We start from the raw sequence: 27,017 nt of genomic DNA, 5'->3' as shown, positions 1-27,017 counted from the left end.
TGGCTGTTTTCTATTATTTCGGTTGCCAAGCGCCTGAATTTTGATCATCACATGACCATGGAGATGCTACAAGGGTCGTTAAGTGTGAAAAAGGGTCATTTCCCCCCGCTCGCCCCCGGTGCCGTTGCAACTTGGAACGGTCACTAAATGAACCGTTGCAAGTCAAGGAGTATCTGGACAGAAGAGGGCAGGTAATGCAAAGGAAAAGTTGTTCGGGGAAGTCGTAAGTGCTGATTTAGGAAAAAAAAAAAAAAACCTCCATTATTCATCACAAGGACACTTTAGGGCCGAGACATCAATAAGTATTTTGAGAGCTTCTCTAGATCACTCAGGTATCTAAAGGGAAAAAATGAGAGGAATTGCAAGCGGCGATGAGGTAAGGACCCACACAAATAGCTCTGAGGTCGAGGAGGCATCTTATATAAAACCGAGACACTCTTTCAAGACTGCCCAAGATAGTCCCCTCTGTGGGGCGGCTGCCAACTTCCACCCTTCTCGCTTCTTGAAAAAGTTGGGTGGTCACAAGAGCGATCAGAAGGGGCAAGAGAAGTGGCAGAACTTCCCTGGGGCAGGCCTGGATTCTGAAGGGGCCGCAAGCAAGCCGCTAGGTAGGGTTCGGGTTCTCAATCCTGATCCAATTCAACCGGGGATAATGAAGCGGAGAGAGGAGGAGGAGAGAGAGGGAGAAGAGAGCGAGCACGCACACGAGACGGGGAGGAAGAGAGAGGGAGACGGAGGGAGAGAGAGAAGGAGAGAGAGAGAAGGAGAGAAAGAGAGACAGGGTGGTGGGAGAGAGGGAGGTTTGCCTTCGTGCTCTTCTTGGGTCAGAGGATCAATGGACCTCTGAATAAGATCCAATACTGGCTTCTTCTGAAGAAAGAGGAGAGAATCCACGATCCACCACCTCAGTCCCTCTCTCTCTCTTCTCAGCTGCTTTCTTCGGCCAGACCCCTGGGCTTCTCTCTGGCTAATTCCTACCCCAAGAGTCTGGAAAACAATCCCCTGCCACCTCCCCAAAGAAGCAGAGGGCTCTGAACATCCTTTTCCTCTTGCTACTCTCAGTTCAAAGCAAACGAAGGCATTGGCCAGGCACGTTTCCCCCCCCCCTCACCAGAAATAGTGCTGAAACATTTATATCGGTTGTTGCGGGTAAGGAAGAGTGGGGAAAAAAATTGGAGGACGTGGAAGACCTTCTTCTATCAAGGGTCTTCAAACTTGGGAAGTTTTAAAACTTGTGGATGTCAACTTCCAGAATTCCTGAGCTACCATGACTGGAGGAAGAATTCTGGGAGTTGAAGTCCACAAGTCTTTTAAAGCTGTCAAGTTTGAAGACCCCCTGCCTTATGACAGGCTAAAGTAAAGGCAATATCTCTTGATATTTCTTTGAACTTTTTTTTAAAAAAGAATAATGATTGGGGCCAAAGAAAAGCAGAATGCTCATCTTGGACAAGCTCCAGAAGAAAATACACTCCTTTTTTAAAAATATATATATATTGACTGTTTCCTAGTGTTGAACCTTATGATTCTTGACTCTTGATGAATGTATCTTTTCTTTTAGGCACACCGAGAGCATTTGCACCAAAGACAAAATTCCTTGTGCGTCCAATCACACTTGGCCAATAAAGAATTCTATTCTACTCTATTCTTTCCCACGTGGAATCTACATTCACCCCAAACTCCTTGGAGGCCAGCAAGCTGCAGAGAGCTTAGCAGAAGCTCTGTTTTCTTCGAGAAAGGAGAGCTAGCAAAACACAAGACTAAATCCCCACCACCTCAGCAACGTACTACTTTGACACAGCCTGGGTTTCAGCAAACTGGCTTTGTGAATTCGGTCTGGAAAGGCCTCGTGTTAACAGGAAGGTAATGTTTATTCAGGCACAGCCCCACCCATTATGCTGCCTTCTGAGGGTCTACATTCTTGGGCCCACCTTCTCCATCCACAACCTCCCGCCCGTGTGCTTCCTCTCCAAGCAGCTAAAAGGGGCTCTCCGCCACTACCCTCGTATCCAGAAAGCAACCCCCCCCCCGATCCAGCCATTCACCCCTCCCGCACATTATCGGGGTGCTTTCGAGCTTCTCCTAAGGAAAGGCTCCTGTGCGCTTTTAAGGCTCAAGGCCAGAAGTTGTGAAACCACTGTTGGGGGAGGGGGAAAAAACCAAACTTGAATCTGAATCTCCATCAGGTCAATGTCTTCGTGCGTACAGACACCCCCCGCTTACCTCCACGGAGTAAGACATTTCCTCGTTGCTGTTGTCATTGATCTTCTCAAAGAGGTCTTCACACAGCTAGGAAGCAATGGAGAAGCGTCAAGCTATAGTTACGCGGAAAGGAGAACTAGGATATTGGGCTAGATAGAACGATGCCGCCCCAGCCACTGCCACACCACACCCGCTCCAAAATGAATTGACAGGTTCCTAGTTTAGCGCCGGCCGGCCAAAATTCATGAGAGGTAAAGCCTGTGGGCACTTTTGTATAGCTTCTCGTGGTGACCGAAGTGGGAAGGCAGCTTCCCAACTCAAATAGGTAAGACTTGCCTCGGAGAAATAGGTGGCATACAAGTCTTAATAAAAAAATAAATTTAAAAAAAGATCATTGACATTAGGAACGTGGGTTGTATCTCCAAATGGTGATGATTACAGAATACAGAATAAGAGAGTTGGAAAGGACCCTGGAGGTCTTCTAGTCCAGCCCCTGCTCAAGGAGGAAACCCTATACTCTTTGAGATAAACGGTTGTCCAATCTCTTCTTAAAAACTTCTAGTGTTGGAGCATTATGCGAAATCTGCTCTATTCCGGCATAAAGCATTAACACCACAATTTATTTGTAGAAGAATCCTTTGTATTTTTATTGGTTTGAATACTTTTAATAGCTCCCGTAAGTTGTGGTTTCTCAGGATTCCCATTTCTTCCTTATCCCCTTCTTGTACCTCTGAAGTATAAAGGAATTCCCTGTGTATGCCAAGCTTTCAAAGCCCAGAACCAGGAATCCTAATTTTATATTCAAAATAAATTACAACATACAAAAGAAACAGCTTTAAATATTTGCCATGGCTTCCTTTCTTACAGACGCAGGGCAGAAACTTGAGTGAGCAACAGATCAAACAAAAATCATTTCAATCAAAAACACCACAATCTACAGATTTCAATAAAGGTGTGACAGTTGTATCTAGGTAGCGGGTCGTTTCAATTTGTGACCAGTCCTTGGTTCAACACACACTCAAAACAAAACACAAGCTTGTTCAGTTTTCAAGCAGACGTTAAGATCACTAACTAGGATGTGATGAAGTGTACAAAAATCACATTTTTCTAACTGGTCTGTTTTTGATTTGCAATTCGTGACCTGCAGAAATAGCTGCCGAAACCAATTTGGATACGGAGCTGCTTACTGTTTCATGCAAAATTGTTTGTGAATCAGTAAGGGGTAGGACCAGCCTTCACTCAGGGTTCAATTTAATTTCGGGGTCTTTGATCTTCCTCCCTGCCCCCGGTAGCATTGAAAACCTGGCTAGATAACTATGTTATCTAGTCCATACGCTTGAACCAAGCCCTGATCAGATTTCTCCTTGGTAGGTTTTATCAGATGGCTGACACACTTTCGGACACAGGGACCGACCATTTTTGTTCCTGGTCCTAGAGCAGAAAGACTATTCGGCTCAACTATTCACAAAAACAGCTATACGAGCTTAGCCTTTGCTCTTCCAACTTCTCTTATGCTCCCACCCGCCAACTAACTCAATATTGCAGACTGGAAAATACTGTCTCTCTGTGCCAGAACAGCACTGCCTTTTGAAATTATATTAAGAAGACAGATGGACAAAAGACAAAAGCATCTGAAGGAGTCTGCCGTTTCAATGTTTTCTTCAAAGTGCGTACAATGTATCCTAACTTTACTACGAAGTGCAAAATAATAAACAAATAGAACAGAAAAACAGTTGCAAAAGTGATGAAAACAAAATCCGGAGTAGTTGGATACACTTTTCTGACCTAAGCATTGTTCAGCAGCCACATTTTAAGCAGGAAAAGGCATTTAACACTCACAACCAACCGCCAAATTGTCACAAACACACAATCTGAAAGGAGACAGAAGCATTTTTAAATTTATTTATTATATATATATATATATATACTGCCCTTTTCATTACGCAGAGGCAAGATTTGTTTGCAGAAGGGAAAAGCTGGGAAATCCTGCAAGCTTTTGAAAGGCTGATGCAAAAAAACACAGTATTTGGGACCTGCAAAACAAGCAAGGATCCAGCTTACCTGTGGGATGATCCCTGCCTGGTTCTCTTCCTGTTTCCCCATCATGGTGTAAGATTTTCCGGCTCCAGTTTGGCCATATGCGAAGATACAGACGTTGTAGCCTTCAAAAGCATGGAGTAGCATTTCTTTCCCAATGTCATTGTAGACACGGTTTTGAGAGGCGAAGCAAGGATCCTCAGACTGTGGGGATTTCAGATAAGATAACCTTTACTGTCACTTTTTGTTTTTTCTGTGAACACATTGGCACGCATTAAAACACGAAATTCTGATGCACACATACACAGAGGTAGTCCTTGACTTTCAATAGTTCACTTAGTAACCGTTCAAAGTTACGGCACTGGAAAAAAAATTGACTTACAACTATTTTTCAGAGTTATGACAGCATCCCCATGATCATGTGATCTAAATTCAGAAGGTCAATTGGTTCATATTTATGACGGCTGCTGTGTCCAGGATCAGGTGACCAGCTTTTGCAACCTTCTGACAAGCAAAGCCAATGGGGAAAAGCCCAATTCGCTTAATAACCAGGTTATTAACTTATCAACTGCGGTGACTTACTTAACAACTGAGACAAGAAAGATCGTAAAACGTGGCAAAATTCACTTGACAAATGTCTCAGCAACAAAAAAAATTGGGCTCAACCATGGTCATAAGTCAAGGACTCTGTGTGTGTGTGTGGGTGCGCGTGTGTGTGTTGATGCCTTGTCCTCTTACAACTAGATTCTGTAATAGCTTTGTACCATATAGTATCAACCTTGTTAAGACTTAATGAAGAGGTGATAACAGAGGACAAGCCATGAAATTACTATCGTATAGCCACATTTTACTCTTTCTGTGTGTACTAGAGGGTTCAAATTCTTAATATCAAGTCAAACCCTTACAAATGCCTCGGCTGAGAATCAAGAGCTCCTGAGTTTACTATCAAAGGGGGTTCTCCCGTTTCCAGTCTTTCCATATTACTATTTCTGGAGTATTCTGTGCGCTACGGAGTGTTGCTAGCTTAAAGAAGTGCCAGTCCCACCTAACTTTTATTGCCAACCGTTCAAGCATAATTGAAAAATATCAAGGGACAGAAACTGGCGCCTGAGCCAGACACCCCAGTTCAAATGGCAGCTGGGTTTTGCCAGCTTTGCCAAGGAAAAATAAAAGCAGACAAAAGGCTTTAAGAAGGCAGGCAAGCTCAAAACATGGGGGAGGGGAGGAAGGGCCATTTAAAAAATAAATAAATAAAGCCTTTAAGCGGGACATAACTTGGAGCAACAGCTGACCAGGAGAACATATTTTTTTTCCCCACTTGAAGGAATAAACGAAGCAGAATGTCTCCAAACAAGATGATCGCTCAACCATGATTATTTCCTATATAAAAATATAGGAAATCAACGTGTTTACTTATTTAACAAGAGAAAGAAGTGAGGAAAAAGAAGCAGGGGGAGTTTAGAGGATTGGACGTGGAATTTCAAGGGGATTGAGGAGGGAAAGTCCAGCAATGCCCTTAATAAACATCAGATTTTTCAATAACCTAGTAAAGTCAATATTGTCATTTCTTTCTTACATGGGTGATACTGAGACACTAAGGAAAGGATGTCATAATTAGTAGCTACGTTATCTGGCATTAGATGCAGACTGCCACCGTATTGTTCTGGAAACAGACAAAGCTCCTTTAACAAGCACAAAAGAAGTTGGACATGGTGCTTTAAAGGGTGGAATTGGCAGCTATTGGGAATTGTGTACTGGAAAGTTGTCTGGGCAAAAACCGTCCATCTAAGCACTGTTTTCAAAACTCAGTTTCAAAGGAAGATACTTAAGTTTCACGGTTCCCATTATTTGGGATATTAGTTTTAAGAATATGTCCAAAAGACTTGGAAAAAAAGGATATTCCACCTCACAAGGCTATCCATTTCCTTTGTGAGTCATTCATGAGCAAATGTATTTCTTGTGCAGCAAGCTTACTTTATCTCAAAGGCAACATATGGGTGTCTCCGAGATGATTTCGCTGCGATCTTTTCCGGATTTCTTTTGTTTTCTGGGATAAATTATATGGGAAACTCCTACTCTGTTTGATTTAAAGAAAACAGTAGGTGGGTTCAGTGGAGATTTAACATTTTTATCTACAGGCAAAGCAAAAAAATATTTAGTTGCCTGCTCTATCCAATGTACAGGTTTTCTTTTTCTGGATAAACCACAGGGCCCAAAGCGCTGTGAATAGGAAGAGTCATTTTTCATCATTTTGATCATCGGAGAACAACTGATGGCGATGCCTCAAAATCCAACAATTGCTGGAAGTCAGTAAAAATCTCAGCTGTAGCTTCCACAAGGGATCTGGGAGCTTCAGGGCCAGTCTGCTTTCATGGTTTTGTCTACTGGGAGCGAAATAGGGCGGGTGTGGGGGAAGCAGCTAAGCTAAAAACTCTTCTTTTAACGGAATTATAAACACTCCGAGGGGAAGTTTATACATAGATTCCTACATGGAAATTGTTTGCCGTTCAAATTCCTCCTCGGAGCTGCTTCAAGCTAATCCTCTCTCTCTGCAAAGCTATCCTTGGACACACTTACACCTCCTATGAAATGTAATATTTCTGATCCCAGGCTGGAAAAGGCATTTGGATCAAGAGGAACCTCGGCTCTTAAACAGCTAAAAATCGCAATACAATCAGAAGAGAAAAACAGCTGTGGGCTGGAGGGCTGAAAGAGAGAAATGTCCACCCATCGGCTACATCGGCTTGTATCACACTTTCAAAAGGAATCTGGGTTCAAGACAAAAACCAGCATTCTTACCGAGGTATGGGACCAGTACGAATAGTCAAAGCTGAAGGATTTTGGTGCTTCTTTAGGATTCTTTGGATTCAGGATACCTGAAAGAAACAAACATGCACATTTACCATCTGAGGAAAAATCAGGGCAAAGAATATAACATTCCCATTTTCTACTGAATACTTTACTAAACTTGCCTTCCAAAACGTGACTCATGAAAGATATTTCTATTACAAATGTGATGTGCAAAAATGTCATACATTGAAGGTGTTATCTAGCTGGGTAATGAAATGTCTGCAAGAAAATAACTAAGTTCAGAGAGTGCCAAGAACTATCATAAACAATGGTAATACTGTCCTCAAAAGAGCCACCTTTGTTTGAGTTGGGGGCTATATAAATAAATCTTTCAAATAAATAGAACCAGTATTGCTTGGCAGGCTTCTCAACTGCTAAATAATACAGTTCGAATCCTGTGGGTTTTCTTAATTTTGTTTCATTTTATTAGCCATTCTATTAGCTTGAGTTTCATACTGGTTCTGGTGGGAAGTCATCCAAAGTTCTTACCAGATTCCAGTTTTGAAATGCTGGTGAGCTATTCAGTAGCTGAATTCATGGATATTTATTTATAAGACTTACATGGCCACCCATATTAAGAAGCACAACTCCAGGTGGCTCACAACTGCTATTCTCGCCACCCCCCCAAAAAATAATAAAATAATACAACCAAAAACAGCATGAGAGTCATTGGAATGTTTGGAAAATGTTTGGAAAAATCAAAAGCATTAAAAAAGAGAGATCTCCTTAGAAAACAGATACGGTGCTATTGCTGACGACACAAGCATAAACTTACAAGAACTCCAAGATGCAGTTACTGATATTCGGTCCGCATCGGTTATTCAAAACTGCCGAACAACGATGAATCAAATTCAATTAGAGACATATGGGGAGGGCGAGGGGGACAGAGATAACATTTGACATAACAGATTTGCAGGGCAGCCGATAAGCACTTTCTAGAGTGTGCCAAACTTGGGAGTCAGAATTGTAAACAAATAAATAAATAAATCCACAGAAAGCAGGGAGAGAGATAAGAAGTCAAAAATTAGGCCATCCTATGAGAATTTCCGGATTGGGGAATTCTTCTTTGAACTGCAATGAAGACCAACCAGGTCCCTCCCCTCCATCAGAGCCCCACACAAAAAAGCTGACACACATTAGGAATAACAAAGCTCCAGGGCTCCTGGGAAGTTCGCAGCAGGGCGTTTAAACCTATTTGGAAATGCATGTTATAATACGGAGATAAAAGCCTCCTGAATTATGGATTGGTTTTTCAGAAGCTCAACATCCAATGGAAGAACCAGAGGTGGCAATAAAAAGGGCCCGAGGAAGAAACTCAAAACACAGGAGGGTAGTGTATTAAAATGTACACAGAAATGGTATCTTTTTAAAAAGACAGGGAGATTCATCGGGGAATGCTCTCCACCCCATCCCCCTGCCTCCTAAGGCCTCCAAAAATACATTTCTTTGTTTCTGCCTTTGAATTTATTGTCCTGTTTCCAAGCTGCGCGACTGAACGGACTCTCAACACAGGGGATTCACAACAGAAAAATAAAGTTTTCTGTAACGAAAAAATTACATATCAAGATTGTGGAAAAATAAACTTAGAGGTGGCTAAACTCCCCCCCACTCCAACTTTGATATGTAAGCTCACTGCCCAACTATGAAAGAGGAAACAGAAGTGGAAAAAGAGTTAGCAAAAGTCTATGGAATGCACATTACTAATTTCTCTCATTTATATCCTGTGGAAAGTTGGCCAAAATGTTCCAGGTGACTTCCTGAACTTTTTGGAGAACATGGAGTCATTTTTATCATTTAATCTGGTTTCATCTTCAAATGACCTATGAACCCGACCACCGATTCTGTGAACCATGGTAAAAACACCCCGTGGCTTAAAACAGGGGTTCCCAGCCCTCAGTCCATGGACCGGCACTGGTCCATAGCATTGCCAGAAACCGGTGCCGCACAAGAAAGTGAAGCCCCATCTGCGGGGTGCAGGCAGCACACGAAACCGCGCCCCCTCTCTTCACGGAACCGGTCCCTGATGCCCAAAAGGTTTTTTTTTGGGGGGGGGGGTGTCGGCTGGCTTAAAAGAAACCATGAACGCAGCTCTGTATTCTGGAACAAAACATTTTTAAACAAGCTTTCAATTTCTGGCTTTTTTTTTTTTCACTTAACAGTGAATGGGATGTCCAAGGGGACACCCACTGAATTTTTCATGCTGTCTTTCATTCTGCCCTGCGTACTACTTAGTATGTGAGGTGCGGACTGCAACAGCAACAAAATCAGAAATCTGCTGCTTTTGCAGGCACTCCCAATGCCTTGCTACTAGTCACTTACTTTGCAATATTTAAATTTTCCACTGGTGCGCTATTCCAGAACAGGCCTTCCAACCAAGGCAATGGAATGGGAACAGGATCCACTCACGGCCTACAAATAGCAACGGTTGCTATCGGGCCTCCTAAACTTGGCGATTCCGCCCTGCATGGAGTCGTATGCTGGGTTCTTAACTTATGAACGCTGACAACCAGGCGAAGGCCAAGATTCATATCACTTACACAAGGGCATCATGAGGGGGAAAGATATATATGTTGCTTTTGATAGCAAGGAGATTAACGGCAAAGCAAAGCAAACTGGCAATGCGGGGATTCTCACACAGGAAAAGTCCCGACCCAAAAAATTACAAGGGAGATGGTTCAGAGCGAGGAAGGGAGTGATCTGCCTTCGAAAGCTGCAACCAGAATACCACAAGAGCTTTGTGCAATCAACTTTGGGCCAGGGAGTAACAACAGCAAAAAAAAGAACCAATTCTAAGCAAATGCCAGCATCGCACACACACATTCATCAGTAAAGCCGTGATGGCATTCCTTGAGATTGAAAGATATATTAATTGGGAGCCTTTCTTAAAAAAAAAGAAAAAAAGCAACGACTGGATTCAATTCAGAGGCCAGGGTGGAACGTGGAAGTCAGCGATTCCAAATTCGTGCATTTCTATGGCAACGGCTTCATCTCATTTCATTGAGAAAAGCAGATTCAAAGGAAAGAGTGTCATCCGGATGAATTTGCTGGCTTGAATGTTAGGAACGGAGATATTTTACGGGCTCCAAGCTGCCTTGTTTGGGTTTGTAGGAAAGAAAGAAGAGCTTTATGACAAAGATGCCCTTGTATAAATGACATTAATCTTGGCCTTAAGTAGCTGTGGTAGTGTGGTGGTTAGAATATTGCAGGCTAACTCTGCCCACTGCCAGGAGTTCGATCTTGACAGGCTCAAGGTTGACTCAGCCTTCCATATTTCGGTAAAATACGGACCTAGATTGTTGGGGGAAAGAGGCTGGGGCTCTGTAAATTGCTTAGAGAGGTCTGTAAAGCACTGTGAAGTGGTATATAAGCCTAAGGGGCTATTGCTACAAGAGCCCTGGTGGTGCATTGGTTAGAATGCAGTATTGCAGGCTAATTCTGCTCACTGCCACGAGTTCAATCCTGACCGGCTCAAGGTTGACTCAGCCTGCCATCCTTCCATGTTCTATAAAATGAGGATCCAGGTTGTTGGGGGCAAGAGGCTGACATTGTAAACCACACCAGGAGTGATGCACAGCACCATAGAGAGGTATATAAGGTGCTATTACAATAGCAACATTCAATATAGAATCTTTTAAATTTGACATGAAGAAGATGACCTGGGCTATCAGAAAGGCACACAAATAGACTGAGACCAACCAGGAGGTGCATACTAGTGTGAGGTCTGAACAAAAGAACCAAAAACCAGGATCTGATCTTGATTTAACTACCATGATGTACTGTAATGATCTTGATCGGCGGAAGGACTGGCAAGCCATGACATTAAAACATTTCAGGTAAATGTAGCAGTTGACTAACCAGTACACACGGTTAGTATACATGATGACGGGTAAAGTGTTGCAAATTGTTCACGATTTGTCGCTCATCTTCTGAACAATTTCGGAGTTTCCACACTGCCAATGCAACGGTCCCATTTCGACCCAGTTGTCCTGTTGTTGCTTTCCCGCTCCAGACTGATTTCTTCAGTTTGGATGCACGGGGCTCCAGGCTAATAGTTTAATTACACAGACCCTGAGAAAAGGAGACAGGGAATCACAGCGAAGACCTACCCTAACCGCTTGTGTGTTGTTCAACAAAATTAATGTGTTTATTTGGAATTTGAAGAAGAAGGAAAAAAAAAACCCAACATGGCAATTAAGTCTTCTGTTTGCAAACCGCCCCTCAAATGCTTCTGTGTTACAACTATAATTAGTTTCCATCATCGTGGTGCTAAAAGCAACTTGGAGCATCACAGTTAACCCTGGCCACCTGCTTCGCAGAACACCACAGCTTTAGTAGCGTTTTAGGCTGCACTCTGATTTTTATAGGACTGTTTTACACTGTGCTATATTTGCCCTTCGGTAGAATTCACGCCTGCCATTTGTTAAAATGGAAGGCAGGGTTTCATTGTCCCAACATACCAATCCTTGGGATGTATTTGGGGCTTACTTCCCTGTTCACTGACATATAAGCATCGTTTCTTGCCTAGCGGACTTTAGAGCAGGTGTGTCAAAACTCAAGGCCTGTGGGCCGCATCCAGCCCACAGGATACTTGGTTTTGGCCAATCCTGGAAACAGCAAGGGACCGGTGCCTCTCCCGAGCTCTGATTTTGCTGGCAAAGGGTTGCAGAAGGCCGTCGCAGGCAGAAATGAAGCTCGGGAGCCCATTTTCGGTGGCAGAGTGCTCGGGCCGCCACAGGTGCCCCCGGACACGAGTGTCGAGCTGGCCATGCTCACCCTGGCCCCCCAAGGTCAAACACAACCCCGATGTGGCCCTCAATGAAATCAAGTTTGACACCTCTGCTTTAGAGGTATAGATCCATCCGCCCCCCCCGCCCCCCAAAAGGCAAACATCCATCCTTGGTGGCAAATAAACAATTGGAACCAGATCTGCTTCTCTGGTTTTCTTGTTGTCTTCTTGTCGGGTTATGTTTGACTGGAATTATGAGCAAGTCCTCCCTAAAACCAGCATTTTAATTAATTGTCTTGTCTTGAAAGTTGTTAGCATATTCTAATGGCACCCTCCTGATGTCAGCCAAGCTAATTCTCACTGCTCCTGGGGGGGAAAAGCAAGAGCCATTAGCTCTGAGGTGACGTTCTTGGGAGCCAAAAAAGAGGCTGGGACTTCCTCCATTCACTCTCGGCTGCCACCGACTCATCTTCTTCCCTGACCTGCTTCTACCGAACCTGGTCGTTATAAGAAGGGTGATGTAACTTTTAAGGATTCTCATCCGGTTGTTGTTGTTTTTTCTGTCGTACAAACAGGGACAGTCAAGACTTTTGCATGGGATAAAGCTTTGAACCTGTGCTGAAGGGGGTACGGATAGTTCTCAGCGTACGACCACAACTGAGCCCAACATTTTATGTTGCTAAGCGAGAAATTTGTTTTGCCCCATTTTCATGACCTTTTCTTGCCGTGCTTGTTAAGTGAATTGCCACAGTTGTTAAATTAGTCATCCCGTTGTTAAGTGAATCTGGCTTCCTCATCGACTTGTCTGAAGGTCGCAAAAGGGGATTGCGTGATCCTGGGCCATTGCGGCCGTCGTAAATATGAGCCGGTTGCCAAGCATCCGAATGTAAATCACGTGACCGTGGGGATGCTGCGACGGTCAGTAAGTGTGAAAAATGGCCCTAAGTCAGGTGACAGGTGGGAAAAGGAGGCTGAGCAATAAGCGATGTGTCCAACATCACACGCTGTGAGTCAAGGGGAAGGAAGGAGACAGGCACATAAGTCATCCAGATCGACCAGAGGGGTGAAGTGAGTTACTCCAATTAAGTCCAAGCAGAGTTTGCATTTAGCTGCCTACTCGGGCAGAAAGATGGCTGGTTGATCCGACCTCAGTTTAAAAGCATGACAAAAGGATCTTAAGTAAATTTTCCGGCTCGATCTTTTCATAAACACAGGCAGTCCTGACTTAACACAGTTCGTTCAGGGGCCAAAGTTTAACGATGGCACTGGAAAAAAAAGTGACTGATGACCATTTTTCACCCGTGTGACCGTTGCAGCGTCCCCATGGTCATGGCTTCAAAATCCAGATGGTTGGCAACTGACTCACATTTACGATGAGACTCCCGTAACAACTGTCTCACTTAACAACACAAATCTGGAGCTCAATTATGGTTGTCAGCTGAGGACCAGCTGTATATTCCAAACGCACCAGCTCCAATATATTCCATCACACGGCTGGAGGCGGATATCTAATTGGTTATATTCGCCGTTGGAAAAATGATAAGGCAAGAAGGGTAAAAGAAAAAAAACAACCCAGCAAAATAAGCTTCAAAGTGCCAAATCACGTGCTCTAATTGGACCATGGAGTATGTTTCTCTCCCCACCCCGCCCCATTTAAGGATATGACTAGAAAGTCTTGGAGGGTTTACAAAAATCTCATTAAAATCATCTGAAAGGAGCGTTCATGTTACTTGGGAACAAATGGGGAGAAACAAGACTCTTCCCGGCTTGGAAAGAGGTAGTCAACTTTCTGGCAAGCGGGACTGGCATTTTTGAGTTATCTTGAAATAAGACAAGCTCGGCAGACATTTATGAGATGGCTTAGCCTGGAATCCTGTGGGTTTATCCCCTGGCTTTAGGAATTGTTGTTTTCCATCAGGAGGAGAAAGGAGTCGTGCGGAAGACCAGGAAGGCCAAAAAGCGGCTGGAAAAGCTCTCAACCTCAGCTGCTCTTGCAGATCTAGCGGCTATAAATACCCCCTTGCAGCTGGCGCTTCAGGAGAACCACATATGTCCACTCTCCGCCTCGACCTGAATAACCACTAGAAGCTACTGCCTAAATTCCATTTGGAGTCTTTGTTACTTTGTTCTGTAACTGGGCCCACCGTTTATTTTTTTTAATGCAGGGCTCCCCGTGTCGTATTCGAAATTGAAGATTGCATGTGGAGCCAGCACAGGGAAAGGCAAATCACATCTGGATATTATTGGCTATAATGGAATGCAGTGTGTGTGGGGGGGGGAAATTCACAGGAAAAAATTAAGCACAGCTTTAAACAAGGAAGCGAATGTATCCGAAACGGATCCACAATCAAATGATTCTCCTTGGTTGGAAAGCAGGTCAACATTATCCACTACAGCTTCTTGCAGCTGCCTACTCAAAAATGCAGCACTCTGTTGAATTCTGCTCTGAAAGGAGAGAAGAATAGAATGCCAAGGTTCACATCTTGATGCATCGAATTAAAGTTTTAATGGAGCTGTGCACGGCTGCCTTCAATCAGCTTCCAGATTTTTTTTTTAAGATAACCGAACTTTAAATTGCAAAAACCTTTAGCCAGACCTTCCGTTTTTGCTCCATTCAATTTTCACACACACAAAAACAAAAAACAGGTAATATCCTGAACTGACCTTGTCTGGGCTTGAGATTCCAGAGAATAGCGGGACTGCATGCTAGACTGGGAAGTCAGTAACTAATTCCAAAGGAAAAATGGCGAACTGTTTCTGTATTATTAGCAAGAAAATTACAAGGATCTCTCTAGAACTAGTGGGGTGCAGTGGAGAAGGTGTTAAAGAGACCCACATTCGAGTCCACCTTTAGCCAATGACTTTGAGCCAATCACTCTCCAGCCCTGCTTATCAGAGAAGTGGGAAAAAACTTAAGAGGAAGAATTGCTGCATACACACCTGGAAAAAAAAAAAAAAAGGAGAGGCAACTAATAAATAAATAAGCAGCCAGAACTCAAGGCTCAACTTGAAGGATGAATGAATGAATGAATAATTGGTTCTGGTATGATTTTTAGTTTAGTTGATTGTATTGCTGTGTATTATTGCTTGATCATTAAACTGCTGTTCTATTTACTGTATTCCTGACTGTTTGGTGGCTTGCTTTAGGCACAATTCTGTCAAAAAGATAATGTACAAATATGCAGGCGCACACAACCCAATATAAAATTACTTCTCGTATATCAGCAGCTGAAGAGGCACAAAGAGACCAGCCTATGCCTGGAAGCAGTTTTTCCTTCCAAGAGTTGTCCTCCAGAAGGGAGAGTGTGATGAAAACAGAATTGTATGGCTATGTAAGGCTGATTGCCAGATAGCCATTTTAATCTGCAGCACGCGCACACACGTACACACACACACACAATGTCCTTAAGACAGCAAGCTGCTTTGTATCAGGTCCATGTGGGTATTTTATCTGCTCCCATTAGTAAGGTTTCAGAGAAACAAAGGAACAAAAAGTTATACAGAGCCCTTTTCATTTGAGGTGGCATTTACCAATGACTTCTCTTAAATTCATGGATATTAAATATATCCATGAATTAAATGAATTACAAATATACAAATATATTATAAATGAAATATATTAAAATCCATGGAAGAACTGAGATCACAAAGATTTCTCGAGCTCAAGTTATCTGCTAGACTTCCCCGCAAAACCCACGATCTGTTCAAAGCAGCAACTACGTCCTTCAAGACATGGTTTGTTTCAAGAGATAGAGGGGGAAGGCACACTCCAGCCGCGTTGCTTTAACTTGTTCAAGTTAATTCAGTAGTCATGAAGGCAAGATATAGAAAAAGTTTCTACTATATAAAACAGAGAGAGGGAATTTTTGAAACCTTTTTTTTTTTAAAAAAAAAGCAAATGAGATTCATAAATTGAATTCCATTCATTGCAGCTTTAAAAGGATGACAGGGTTTGAGGCACAGGGTTGAGAATACTTGCGCTCAAAGCTTCATCAGCGATTTGGACAAATGGAACTTTTAAAAAGAACCCATTAATGAAGGCTCCAACTAATTATCAGCATGGAAAGCAATCAACAGCAATTAGAAAGAAAAGTGAAGAGTCACACTGTGTTCCTTGACCTCAGAAAATATTTTGTAATTTATACAGACATTAACTGAATGTTTCAATTGAACTGGGTTTCTGGGGAATAGCCATTCCTTCCAACGGCTGGATTTGAGGCAAACCTTTCTATCTCATTTTGAAACACACAGCCAAATTGCTTGGGAGTGGAAGCATAATTGTGGCATTTCAGTTGCTGTCATATGACTGAATAACATTCCTTTCCAATTGGCTGGACTTGTTTTTTTTTTGTGTGCGCGTGTATTATTAAAGAGCTGGGAGCTGAATCACCAGAATGATGTCGTAAAAGGATCCTGTATTCCAGAGCTCTCTTCTAAATTGCTATTTCAAAGATGCAATCCTCTTCCCAATAGAAGATATTGACTGGAAAAAGGTAGAGGTGACATCAGATCTAAAGTGCAGAGTCTTCTGCCTTTAAGAACAGAACAAAAAGTACCTCTGGATCCTAACTGAACAAGACGGGCAGAGACAAGGGACTCGCAACTGGGGACAAAAACTACATACTGGCTGAAGACGAAAAAGGCCCAACAACTTATGTGCATTGGTGAAGGGACTCACTGCAAAAGTGCTGGTTCAAGCATACCATCAAATTACAGTTTATTGCAACAAAGAACAGCCTCCAGAAATCTGGAGGGGGTAAAAAAAAAATACTCTCACCCTGCATTGCAATCACAAGTTGGTTTAAGTCAAGCTGGTATCACAACTCGGAAGCAGAAGACAAAAAGTCGCTCTGAAGAGCATCCTGCCCCATCAAGGCAACTGAAAATGGTCCCCAGATATGGCTCTTATTTGCTTTTCTCAATGGATTGGGTTTTTCAAATGTTTCAGGGGATAGCAAAGGAGGAAAACGCCCCTTAACAGAATAACAGTTGGAAGGGACATTGGAGGTCTTCTAGTCCAACCCATTGCTCAAGCAGGAGACCCTTGTTGTGGTTAGCTGGCAGCAGGTGGGGACGGCTGAAGAGAGCGAGGACTCGGATGAGGGGCCAGGACCATCAGGGAGTGGATTGCTGCCTTCAGAGATTTGGGGGCTGGCAGAAGCAATGAGGAGGTTCCCGAGGAGCCTGTGCCAAGTGCGCGTGCGCGCAGGGCTGCTCGCAGGAAAGAGCAGCTACAACAGCACGGGCAACTCGGGAGTAAGGCTGCAAGGTAATGGCCCCTCCTTCATCAAGATTAAAGCCAGCTGTGAAATGAACATACTTTGCAGAAGGCAAAGACATTTTGAAACTCCAGCCTCGTGGACATTCCAGTATCCTGAGTTTGTATTTGAAGATTCTTACTTTGCAAATTATTTCTTGTCTGTTATCTTTTGACAAGTCTCGTACAGCTTGTGCTTATCACAGCTAATTGTTTTGTAAAAGCACTACAAAGCTTCCGTTCTTTTTGAATTGTGTTTGATTTGTCGGAAAAGGGCGTGGGTCAGAACAACCCTATAGCATTTCAGGCAAATGGTTGCCCAATCTCTTCTTAGAAACCTCCAGTGATGGAGCACCCACAACTTCTGGAGGCCAGCTGTTCCACTGGCTGATTTGTCTCACCATTAGAAAATTCCTCCTTAGTTCCAGGTTGCTTCTCTCCTTGGTTAGTTTCCATCCATTGCCTCTTGTCCTGCCTTCAGGTGCTTTGGAGAATAGCTTGGCTCGCTCTTCTTTGGGGCAGCCCCTCAGATATTGGAACCCTGCTGTCATGTCACCCCTAGTCCTTCTTTTCATTAAACTATAGACATGCCCAGTTCCTGCAACCATTCTTCATATGTTTTAGCCTCCAGTCCCCTAATAATCTTTGTTTCTCTTCTCTGCACTTCTTCTAGAATCTCAACATCTTTTGTATATTGTGGCTTGAATAAACTTGCAAACAGGCAGCTCCAAAATCAGTTTTACAATCCTACGGCCGACTCTCTCCTACAGATAATCCCCACCTCACTCCCACTCGTCACCTCTAAAATCCCCCAGCAGCATCTTTTAACTGCGTAACATCTGCAATCAGCTCTGAGTGCCCCACAAGCAGACTAGGCTTGGTGCCAATATACCAGTTTCCTAATGCAGTCAGAACATGTGATTTCATCTGGACTGCAGGATTCCACTGTAATAACAAAACAAAAAAAATCAGATGAAAAGAAGACGACTGTCATGCGCGGGGAAAAATTACAGCAGGTATGCACCTCAATATCCTCTGCAAGTTTCAAAGGATGGATCAATCGGAGGCCAGATGTTGTACGGATGAGTTCTTTCAAGTTTTTCTCTCCACCCCACCCCACCCCAAACAGGACAAAGAAAAATCATGACAACTCCCAACCGGCTAAATCCAAGGTTATTTGTCAGAAGAGGCAATTTTCTTTCCTGTTCAAAATCAATGCTCGCTATAGTTTTAAGATGGAGAATCCCGATGAATGTTATCCTGTGGCCAATATATTGCTAAACTCTTGAGGAGCCTGGAAAAGCCGCCATTCATCCAAGCCTGCTGTCAGGCATCTGCATAAGTGTGCAAGATTAAATCAAGCGACTTCTGCTTTTCCATTTGCTAATAACCTAGCAATCTTTCACTAGAATTCTCTTCTGCCCTGCATTCTTGGCCTGATTTATTTAGGGACCTGAGAGCGTTCACATCCAAATGATTTTAAAAGTTCTTATCCAAACATCATTTAAAGCATGCATTTCTATGTCATCCCACCCAATTCCACTCGGTGAGAACATCACAAAAGCTTTTGCTTTAAGAGAGTCTTCAAAGCCATAAATGGAGCCTGTGAAGATGGCTCAAACATCCCTGCAAACTCTCCTATTTTCCTGTCCACCATTTGCGTTTCTGAGTCCTTTTTTCTGGAACGCCCTCTTTCTGTACATTCCTGGCATATTTCCCACCTAACAACACACTCAAGAGACTCCCGACTGCAAGTCTTAAGGAGGTCTCTGAGGCTATTTTCCCACAGTTATTAATGATCCAAATAAGTCCGACCACCTGCCATTTCGGTTTCCCCTTTGTCTGTCTGGAGACATCCAGAAAAAAAACGCTACCGATAAAAACAGGAAAACAGATCAGAGAGAAAGATGCAAAGGAAGCTTTTCTCAGCTAAAAAAAATGTGGCTCTGTTCTTTTTCTTTTTAAACTTTGTTCCTTGCATTCTCACTACCGAGAGACTATGCTGACATCGAGAGCCCCAACTTTAAAACCTTTTAGGAGGAAGGAAGTATCTGATACGAAATCAGCACAGAAATCTTGAAGGATAGGAGAAAACAAGGAGAGCCACTTGTAATACAACAACAACAATTCCGTGAAGAAAGCTAGACTTAGAGAAGAGAAAACCTGGGCTGGACACTCTTAGAGACTTCTATGATATTGAAGATGTCAAAGATTTTTTTTTTCTCTGTCAGACCAAACGTAGGACTAAATTATAATAAACATGATTGGAAACATCCTGATATTAAAAGCAGTTTGACTGTAAAACCAACTTCTGGTTAGGATAGTGGACTGTCTCTCACTATAGTGGCCATTATATGAATAAAACAGAGGAATCTGGATAAATTACAATTTTCTATTGTTCTTGTCAGTGTAGTAAATGGCCAGAGATCTTACCAGTTGTAGTTTGGAAACATCTGGAGAACCAAACATTGTTCATCCTTAAAGAATGTGAAAGCTAAGCTATTGGTTGGGAACACACTTCCTCTAGCTTTCCTGAGAGATTTTTTTTTTAAAAAAAATACGTCTACAGTGACATAGATTTCCTATTTCTGACCTACAAGGCCACATCAACCCTAAGTTTTCAACCGGCAGATGGCAAAAAAGAACAGAAGGAAATCCTGAATGCTGGGCTTACAAGCTACAAAATAGCATCAAAAATGCCCAGGCCAGCAAATCTTGTTCCCCAGAATACCTCCTGCGCGCATCATCCTGCTACTTCCAAAAAGGAACTTGCACAAGATGGTCCAGTAGCTTTGCTAATGAGAAGGAAGTCCCTAAAGCATGTGTAATTGTTTCCCACTCATTTCTAGATGATTACACATCAGTAAAAATACTGCCAGGTAAGATGTAATCCTTCCAGAGCAACACACACACACACACACACACACACACACAAATAGGAAAATACAAGACTGCTACGAAAAAAAACAAAAGAAAGAAACAGTTGTTTTGAATAATTGTCAGTGACATTATCTATATGCAATACCAACCATTTATTGAGTCCCAGAAAGGAAAGACCGTTTTATGAGAAAATTAAGCTTGACTTACTGGTTGAATTTCCTTGCATTTGGATGATGCATTTGGACTCTTTGCTGGTCTCTCGGGAATTAAAAGGTCTGACCCGAACAGCTACTTTTACAGAAGCTCCTGACATTTTGATAGTCTCTTGTGTGCACTCCAGAAATTAGGTTTCAAGGACTTCCGGGGTTTCTTGTAGTGTTAGCTTGTAAAAGAAAAGAAAAGTGATTTTCAAATACACATCAGATAAACAGCCATTTATTATAACCTACCACACAAATAACATTTTCCTCGGCATGTAAAACAGTGAGATTATTCACACTGCTCCTTTACCAAGCTGAGAAAAGGGGGAGGGGGGGCAAAACAGAGTTTTGATGAGTGATATCACTCATGACTCAGTCAGCTTTAAAAAGATACCCATTTTCTGTACAGCTTGTTCATTTAATTGGTATGAGTGGCAAGTATAAAAAGAATCCAACACATTTGTTCTAAAAAAAAAAAAAAGAAGACAAAAAGCCTATGCAACACCTCTGGATTTTACGTTAGTCTTTCTCCTTGGACATTCCTGTATCCTGCAGTAAACAACCGTGCTGCAGAAAATCAAACTAAACCATTACATTCTCTCTTCACAAAGGTAAAAAAGGCATTTTAGCTGGAAGAGAAAACAGAATATATGTGTGGGCAAATGAAAATGTCTTCCCAAGGCATTTCAAAACAGCTGATGTGGTATCAGATAAAAAAGCAAATAGAGGCTTAAAATAGCATACAGTAAAATAACACTGGCTTTATTTTGTCCATTGTGTTGACTGATACAGTCTGTATCTTTTTAGTTAACAGGCATGATCAATATCTTTTAAGTTCTACTCCTTTACTCCTTTCATGAAAAAATAAGCACTGAGGTGTTTATTTTTCAAAGCATACATATCCCAATATATCCCCAAAACAACACTGGAAGACTTACAGGTGCTTATTTATTGTTGATTTTTTGGGGACAGGCCAGAAAAAAAGAGCCCAGCAGGTTGCCTTACAATATCAAATATTCCAGAATGTATACAGGAAGCCTGCTGCCGTCCCGCGTTTCAATATGTATGCTCTCGATGCAGACAGCACACAGTACTTACGGATGCTCTTAAAAAGCAAGATTAAGGCACAGAAAGCAGAGCTTTAAGCTTTGCAGCCATTTAAGGCCTCCTCCACCTCTTAAAATGCCTGAAGTTCCTCCCCACCCATTTTTGGCATGGGGCTCTCTACGGGCCAAAGCCTGGCGTGGTCCTCGGGCTAACAGGAGCTGTGAACCGCTGCTACGTAGCACGGCCAGGCTCCCCGTCACCTACTCAAGAACACATGTCACGTTTCTGCAGCTGCCAAAGCAGCCCAAATCCAGCAGTTCTCAACAGCAGTCGAGATGGGATGCCAAATTAGCCACTGAAGCTTTAGCCAAACATGGAAGTCTTAGCAGAAATGATAATTATAATACTAAAATGCCTATAAAAGAATGTGGAGGGTATTAAGAGCAGAACCAAGATTCTTGGTCAAAGCAAGCGATTTAAAATATGAAAGATTGAGAACCTTTACTCTGGAAGGTAACCAGGTTAGGAAAAGCGGTTTTGGCAATATTGGACCATTTCACAGTTATAACGCCATTATATAATGCACTATACTTTGCCCCTTGCTTTAGCCCTCAACTATTAAGACTACTTTCTTGATACTATGCTGGAATAAGACTTCTTTACATCTGTATACCTAGATCTCCGCATACAGTAATAATTATGTTAGTAAACCAGGTGGAGAAGGAGAAACCTAGTTTTTCTTTATTTGTTTCTTTTCCAGCCTTTGGTCCAAACTCAAGGATCTAAGATTGTGAGAATTTGTGGAGTCCTTGTACCAATCAGGACATAAGTGGCTCTTCGGGTTTAGTTGGGATTTATTGTTTCACGCATGCTGTTGGGGGGAATTCAACTCTGTTCCTTGGAATAGTCTAAAAACCTCCAGGTAGAAAAGACAACCTTTCTCCCTTCCATGTAAATAAGCTTCATGTAAATTAAGCTGCAAGAAATCTAGCTGCCACCCTTTGTGGGTGATGCATGCAAAAAGAGGTGTGGGTAAAGGGAATTAGGAATAGGGGAGCCCCTGAGAGCTTTCTCAAATATGATAACACCAGCATCAGGTCATATTTGGAAAGAATTCAAAAAAATGGAAGCCCCCTTATAGATAAAAGTTGGAAGTTGGAAAATACAAGTTTAGGGTCATTCTCAAGAAAAAAATTAGGGAAGGTGTTGAGTCAAAAACGAGAAAATGAATCACAGAAATACATCCCCAAAACCCAAATTAGGCAAAAAAATGTTTTGAATCTAAGCCCTAAGCTAACCAAATACGCTTTATCTGATCGAGACGTTTCTCTCCGACAGTGTGAAAACAGGCACATTTTCCCCTCACGCGCCCATCTTTAAATAAACAGAAATTAGCTGAAATATCCCCAAATTATTACGCTTTCTAACTTAGCTGCACCTAAAGTTTAAGGGGGTTCCTTCTGGCTCAAGTGCCACCCAAAAAAGTTAAAATCAGTTTGAAGGAAATGTAGGTTTTCTCTGTTTTAAACCATAGCTAACGGACAAACTTTAGGGATCCAGAGATTTTCAGGTGACAGTTAAAGAATCTCTATCAGCAAGATAATTGGCTAATACAAGCTTTCTCTCAAGAAGTCATATAATTACGGTGTTCATGAAACTCTATTCTGAAGACTTGTTACACAGCAAAAATAATAATATACGAACATGTCTAAAGGCAAATGCCTGTGGAGATTCTCTGTCATCCAGGTCATAGCTGTCTCAAAGGTGCTTTTTTTTCTTCAAAAGGGCAACTGGATTGTTTTTTCCTTGAGAAAGAAGAAAATGTTTCACTTCTCACTCAAGAAACTTCATCAGTTCTATTCCATTCTTCTGCCATCAGAACTGATAAAGCTTCTTGGATGACAAGTGAAAATATTTCCTTCTTCTTCTTCCTCAAGGGAAAAAACAAAACAGTCCAGTTGCCTTTTCAAGGGAAAAAAAAACATCTTTGAGACATGTCTAAAGACACACATGATGGTGGAATTAACTGGTGACAGATTACAACTGTCCTGTCAAATCAATTCAAATGACTGGATTTGTGTAAGTTGCTTAACTGGGACATTTAAAGAGACACAGTATCATGCAACCCTAATGCCTGAGCATTTCCGAACCAAAATCAGTCCCTAAAATAACCTGTGGATTCCCTGGATTAATCGAGGGCTGCTCTGAGTCAGGCGGTCATGCGAATGGAGAAAGTGAACTCTCCCTGCATGACCTCAGGCTTGTAGGCAGGGATCCTAAGGAAGGTCTACAAAAGGGAGCCTGTCCAGGAAGCCTGGTTTTTACAGTATACACACACACACACACACACACACACACACACACACCAGCAAATACGCAAGGGACTAAGAAAGGGGCCGAAAGGAGATGGGGGAAGGGTGCTTTTTGAAAGAGTCCCAAAACAGCACCAGGACAATGACGATAACAGAAGCAGACAGGGATCTCTTTGTGAAGCTGGCTTGTTAGAAGTTTGATGTCCTTTGAACAGCAGAAGTGCCCTTCCATCGGATTGCATTAGGCTGCTAATTATTTCAGCATAAATGAAAGGAGCAATGGCCAGTAATACGAATGCTGTCAGTTTTGGCATCCATCACAAAATCCATGTTTTTGTAAAGCTTACACTGCTATGGAAACAAGAGTGTTACAAAGCCAGCTAGGGTGCATCTATTAAAAAGGTATTCCAGCTGGAATTAATGGAACTGACTCCTAAAGGTACCCGACAACAGCTTAAAATACCTTTCATTCCTCTTTCTGTAACTGTAGTCACAAAAGAAACACAATAAATGGGGGGAGGGGGATTCACAGTATTCTGCTCTGAGGGAGGAAACCTGGCAAGGCTCAGAGAAAATAATAAAAAGAGGAGAAGCCGAAGAAAGCTGAAATAGCTTGGATCCGAATGGAGAGATCTAATTCCAGGACTATATAACAAACATACAGCTTAGAGGGAGAGACCCTAAACCCCACCCTGTACAATTCCCGACAAACCAAACAGGCAGTGGGGAGTAAAAAGACAAGCCAGGGGTGACAAAAGTCTGACAAATTCCAGGGAGCATTTTCACAGAGCTGCTCCTCGGGTCTTTTCTTACCCTCCTGCCATCCTATCCCTGACGGAGCTCCTGGAAGACCGTCAGATCATAATCCCAATATGGCTGCCTCTGTAATTGTGCTGTGCTGGATACTGTCTAGAGGAAGGGAGGACACATAACAAACAGGAGAGCATCTACCTTTAGGGCTGAAATAGTTTTAAACAAAAAGCGAGGGAGGAGAAAGGGAAGAGACCAGAGCTTCCCGCAGTTCCCCTCCACAAATCACTGTAAGGAATCAGGTTCAAGTCAGACCGGTCAACTTGAAGCAAAGGAGAGAAAAAAAAACAAAAACCCAGCCTCAAAACCCCACCCTGCTTCTGAGATGACATGGAGTTTAGGCCGCAGCACTGTGGCTCAAGGAGAAAAGATGTAAGATGGGAATAATCGATCAGGAGGAGGGATGGGCCCAATCCAGAGCAGCGCCTTCAGCACCGGGGAAACAGAAGACCCAGTGGGCTCCATTCGGGAAACTCATTAAGAACTTCTCATTAATTCCCCAACCCCAAAGTCTCAGTTTGACTGACAGATGTTGATTTGAGCATATCAGTGAGTGCATCATTTAAACTTCCAAACTTGGAACTTCTGACCAAAACTCAGGGGAGGTGGAGCAAGAGGGGGAGGGGGGGGTCCCATTTCACTGGTTTGGGAAGCTCCCTGTGCCAACATTTTTTTTTTAAAAAAAAGGCAGGCTGCCACAAGATCTCGCCTTAGCTGCAGAAAAGTCTCTACGGGGAACAAGAAGTAGATAAAAGGAATGTGGGTAAGGGGAGCCCCCCCCCCAAAAAAACAAAAAAAACCCTGTGAGGACTCTACGACTGGAATTGACCGGTTGGGGAAATAAAACACCAGACTCCTTGAAAAGAAAAAGAATTCAGAAAACAGGCTTCCTCCTCCTACACCGATCAAAGTGGAAAAAGCTTATGCAAGGGAATTGCTGGTAGGGCATGAATGTGTGTGTGTGTGTGTGTGTAGCACACACAAATACTGACCCATAAACACAAGGCAGCCTGTTATTCGAAAGGGACTAAAGGTGAAGAACTAAGATGCAAATGCATTTATAACATTTGCAAGCCTGCACACGTGGTAAATGCAGATGCACCAATTTTGTGGAATTTGCATACAGCTACATTCATGGCTTATACTCCCCGGGGGTCATACCTCCACCAATTTCCCTGTGCCACATCCCTAAGAGTTTCTGCACGCTAACCTCTCTAAAATGCTTCAGCCGACTGCAGGTTGCTCAAAGCCAACAAGGCCAGCAGACAAAACAAGCACCCCAAGGGGAGCTCCTATGTAAACCTTACCTGGGAGTAGAGCTATTTTTGTGATACACACCTATTTCTTTCCGTTCTCATGCCTAGGTGTAGAACTCGTAAAATAAAAGGCAGCTTTTCAAGATGCTTGATTACTATTATTACTATGATCAGACTTTTATATCACAATAATCATATCGACCACATATACATACATCCATACAAATATATATATATGTATAAATCACACACCTCTGGTATTGACTTGTGTCCTGCCCTAGATGAAAGATGCTGCAAGAGGACCCCCGTTTATTTATTCTTGTGGGTTTTGCTCCAAGATCTGACACAGGGGAGGGGTGCTAGGCTGAAGCCTGGACTACAACTCCCATAATCCCACAGCAGCATCTCCCACAGCTCCAGAAGAGGCCAGGGAGGAAAATCCACCCTATTCCTCCTCCATTCTCTCCTCCAAGTGGACATTGTTCATTTTTCTTAAAAAATTGATTTGCTTTTCCTTCGGGAGGGGCCTCCTGACGGGGGGAGAGTTTTCAAGAGACGAGGGGGGAACAAAAGGAGGGATGAGGGGAAAAAGGGGGATAAATAAAGGAGGAAGCATGATGGGTGATTCCTCCCCGGGTGATTCCTTCCATCAAGGCCACCTCCGTTTGTCCATGGAGGCGATGTGGCTGAGAATGGAGGGATCGGACTTCGGGCCCGGTTCCTTTAGGACCCCGATTCTCCCCCCGCCATCATCATCATCATCCCCGGAGGATGGGGCGTTGCAGCCCCGGAGGGCGCCAGGTTGGGGAAGGTGGGTGAGCAGGTGGCTGAGAGGGAGGAGGGCGAGCCCCGCCCTAACAGAGGCGCCTTCTCCTCGGGTCACGTGACGCGCTCGGGCGTACTCCCCCGTTTTAAAATCGCTTTTTTTTTTTTTTTTTTACCTCAGTGCGGTGAAGGGCGGAGCGACACCGGCGCCGAAAACAGTCAAAACTAACGGCTTCCCGGGCGGTCACGACCGGCGAGGCAGGTAGCGGGGAAGAAGCCGCTGCCGAGCCCCATTCCGGAGCTGCCCTCCCCCGGGACGGCGTGAAGGAGCGAAGGCCCCGCACAGACGGCGAACCAGCCTGACAGCACCGCCGCCGCTGCTCCTACTGACAAGGGAAAGCGACGGAGCCGCTTCTCCCCCTCCCACCGGCTCCGGGCCCCGCCCCTTTCTTCCGGCGGCGCTCCAATCAGAGTCCAACCTCCCGAACGCAGCCACCGGCATCCTCGCCGATAGGCGGCCGTCTTTGTCCATCCATGACGGAAAGGCTTCAGTGAGCGCAAAGGACCGCCTCCGCTGTCAATCTCGGAGCGCCTCTCAGCCAATCCAATGAAAGGGACGGGACAGGGACCCGCGAAGGCAGCCAATGAGCGCTCGAAGGGGATGCGCTCTTTCCCCCC

At 43.4% G+C, this 27,017-nt stretch overlaps 1 protein-coding gene across 38 annotated transcripts in view; it reads right to left on the bottom strand.

The window, feature by feature from the left end:
* The window catches only part of KIF1B (kinesin family member 1B), a 91,041-nt gene extending 64,268 nt beyond the window's left edge, over positions 1 to 26,773 (bottom strand). For 37 of the 38 annotated variants that reach the window (XM_087915056.1, XM_087915067.1, XM_087915069.1 and 34 more), the window contains exons 1-5: positions 26,516 to 26,773; positions 20,157 to 20,331; positions 7,036 to 7,112; positions 4,261 to 4,440; positions 2,221 to 2,286 (exon numbers count right to left, since the gene is read on the bottom strand). In XM_087915056.1, the coding sequence (XP_087771182.1) occupies positions 2,221 to 2,286; positions 4,261 to 4,440; positions 7,036 to 7,112; positions 20,157 to 20,262 (429 nt within the window). In that variant the 5' untranslated portion in view covers positions 20,263 to 20,331; positions 26,516 to 26,773. Of the gene's footprint in view, positions 1 to 2,220; positions 2,287 to 4,260; positions 4,441 to 7,035; positions 7,113 to 20,156; positions 20,332 to 24,321; positions 24,341 to 26,515 lie in introns of those variants that run through there. The other variant, XM_087915052.1, reaches the window with a different exon arrangement.
* Positions 26,774 to 27,017: the final 244 nt, after the last annotated feature.

Source organism: Pseudonaja textilis, chromosome 18, assembly GCF_049901715.1.
Source record: "Pseudonaja textilis isolate UNSWEBS1 chromosome 18, rPseTex1.2, whole genome shotgun sequence".
Lineage (NCBI taxonomy): Eukaryota > Metazoa > Chordata > Lepidosauria > Squamata > Elapidae > Pseudonaja > Pseudonaja textilis.
Note: the sequence above shows the minus strand (reverse complement) of the source record. Positions and strands in the feature narration are given on the sequence as shown.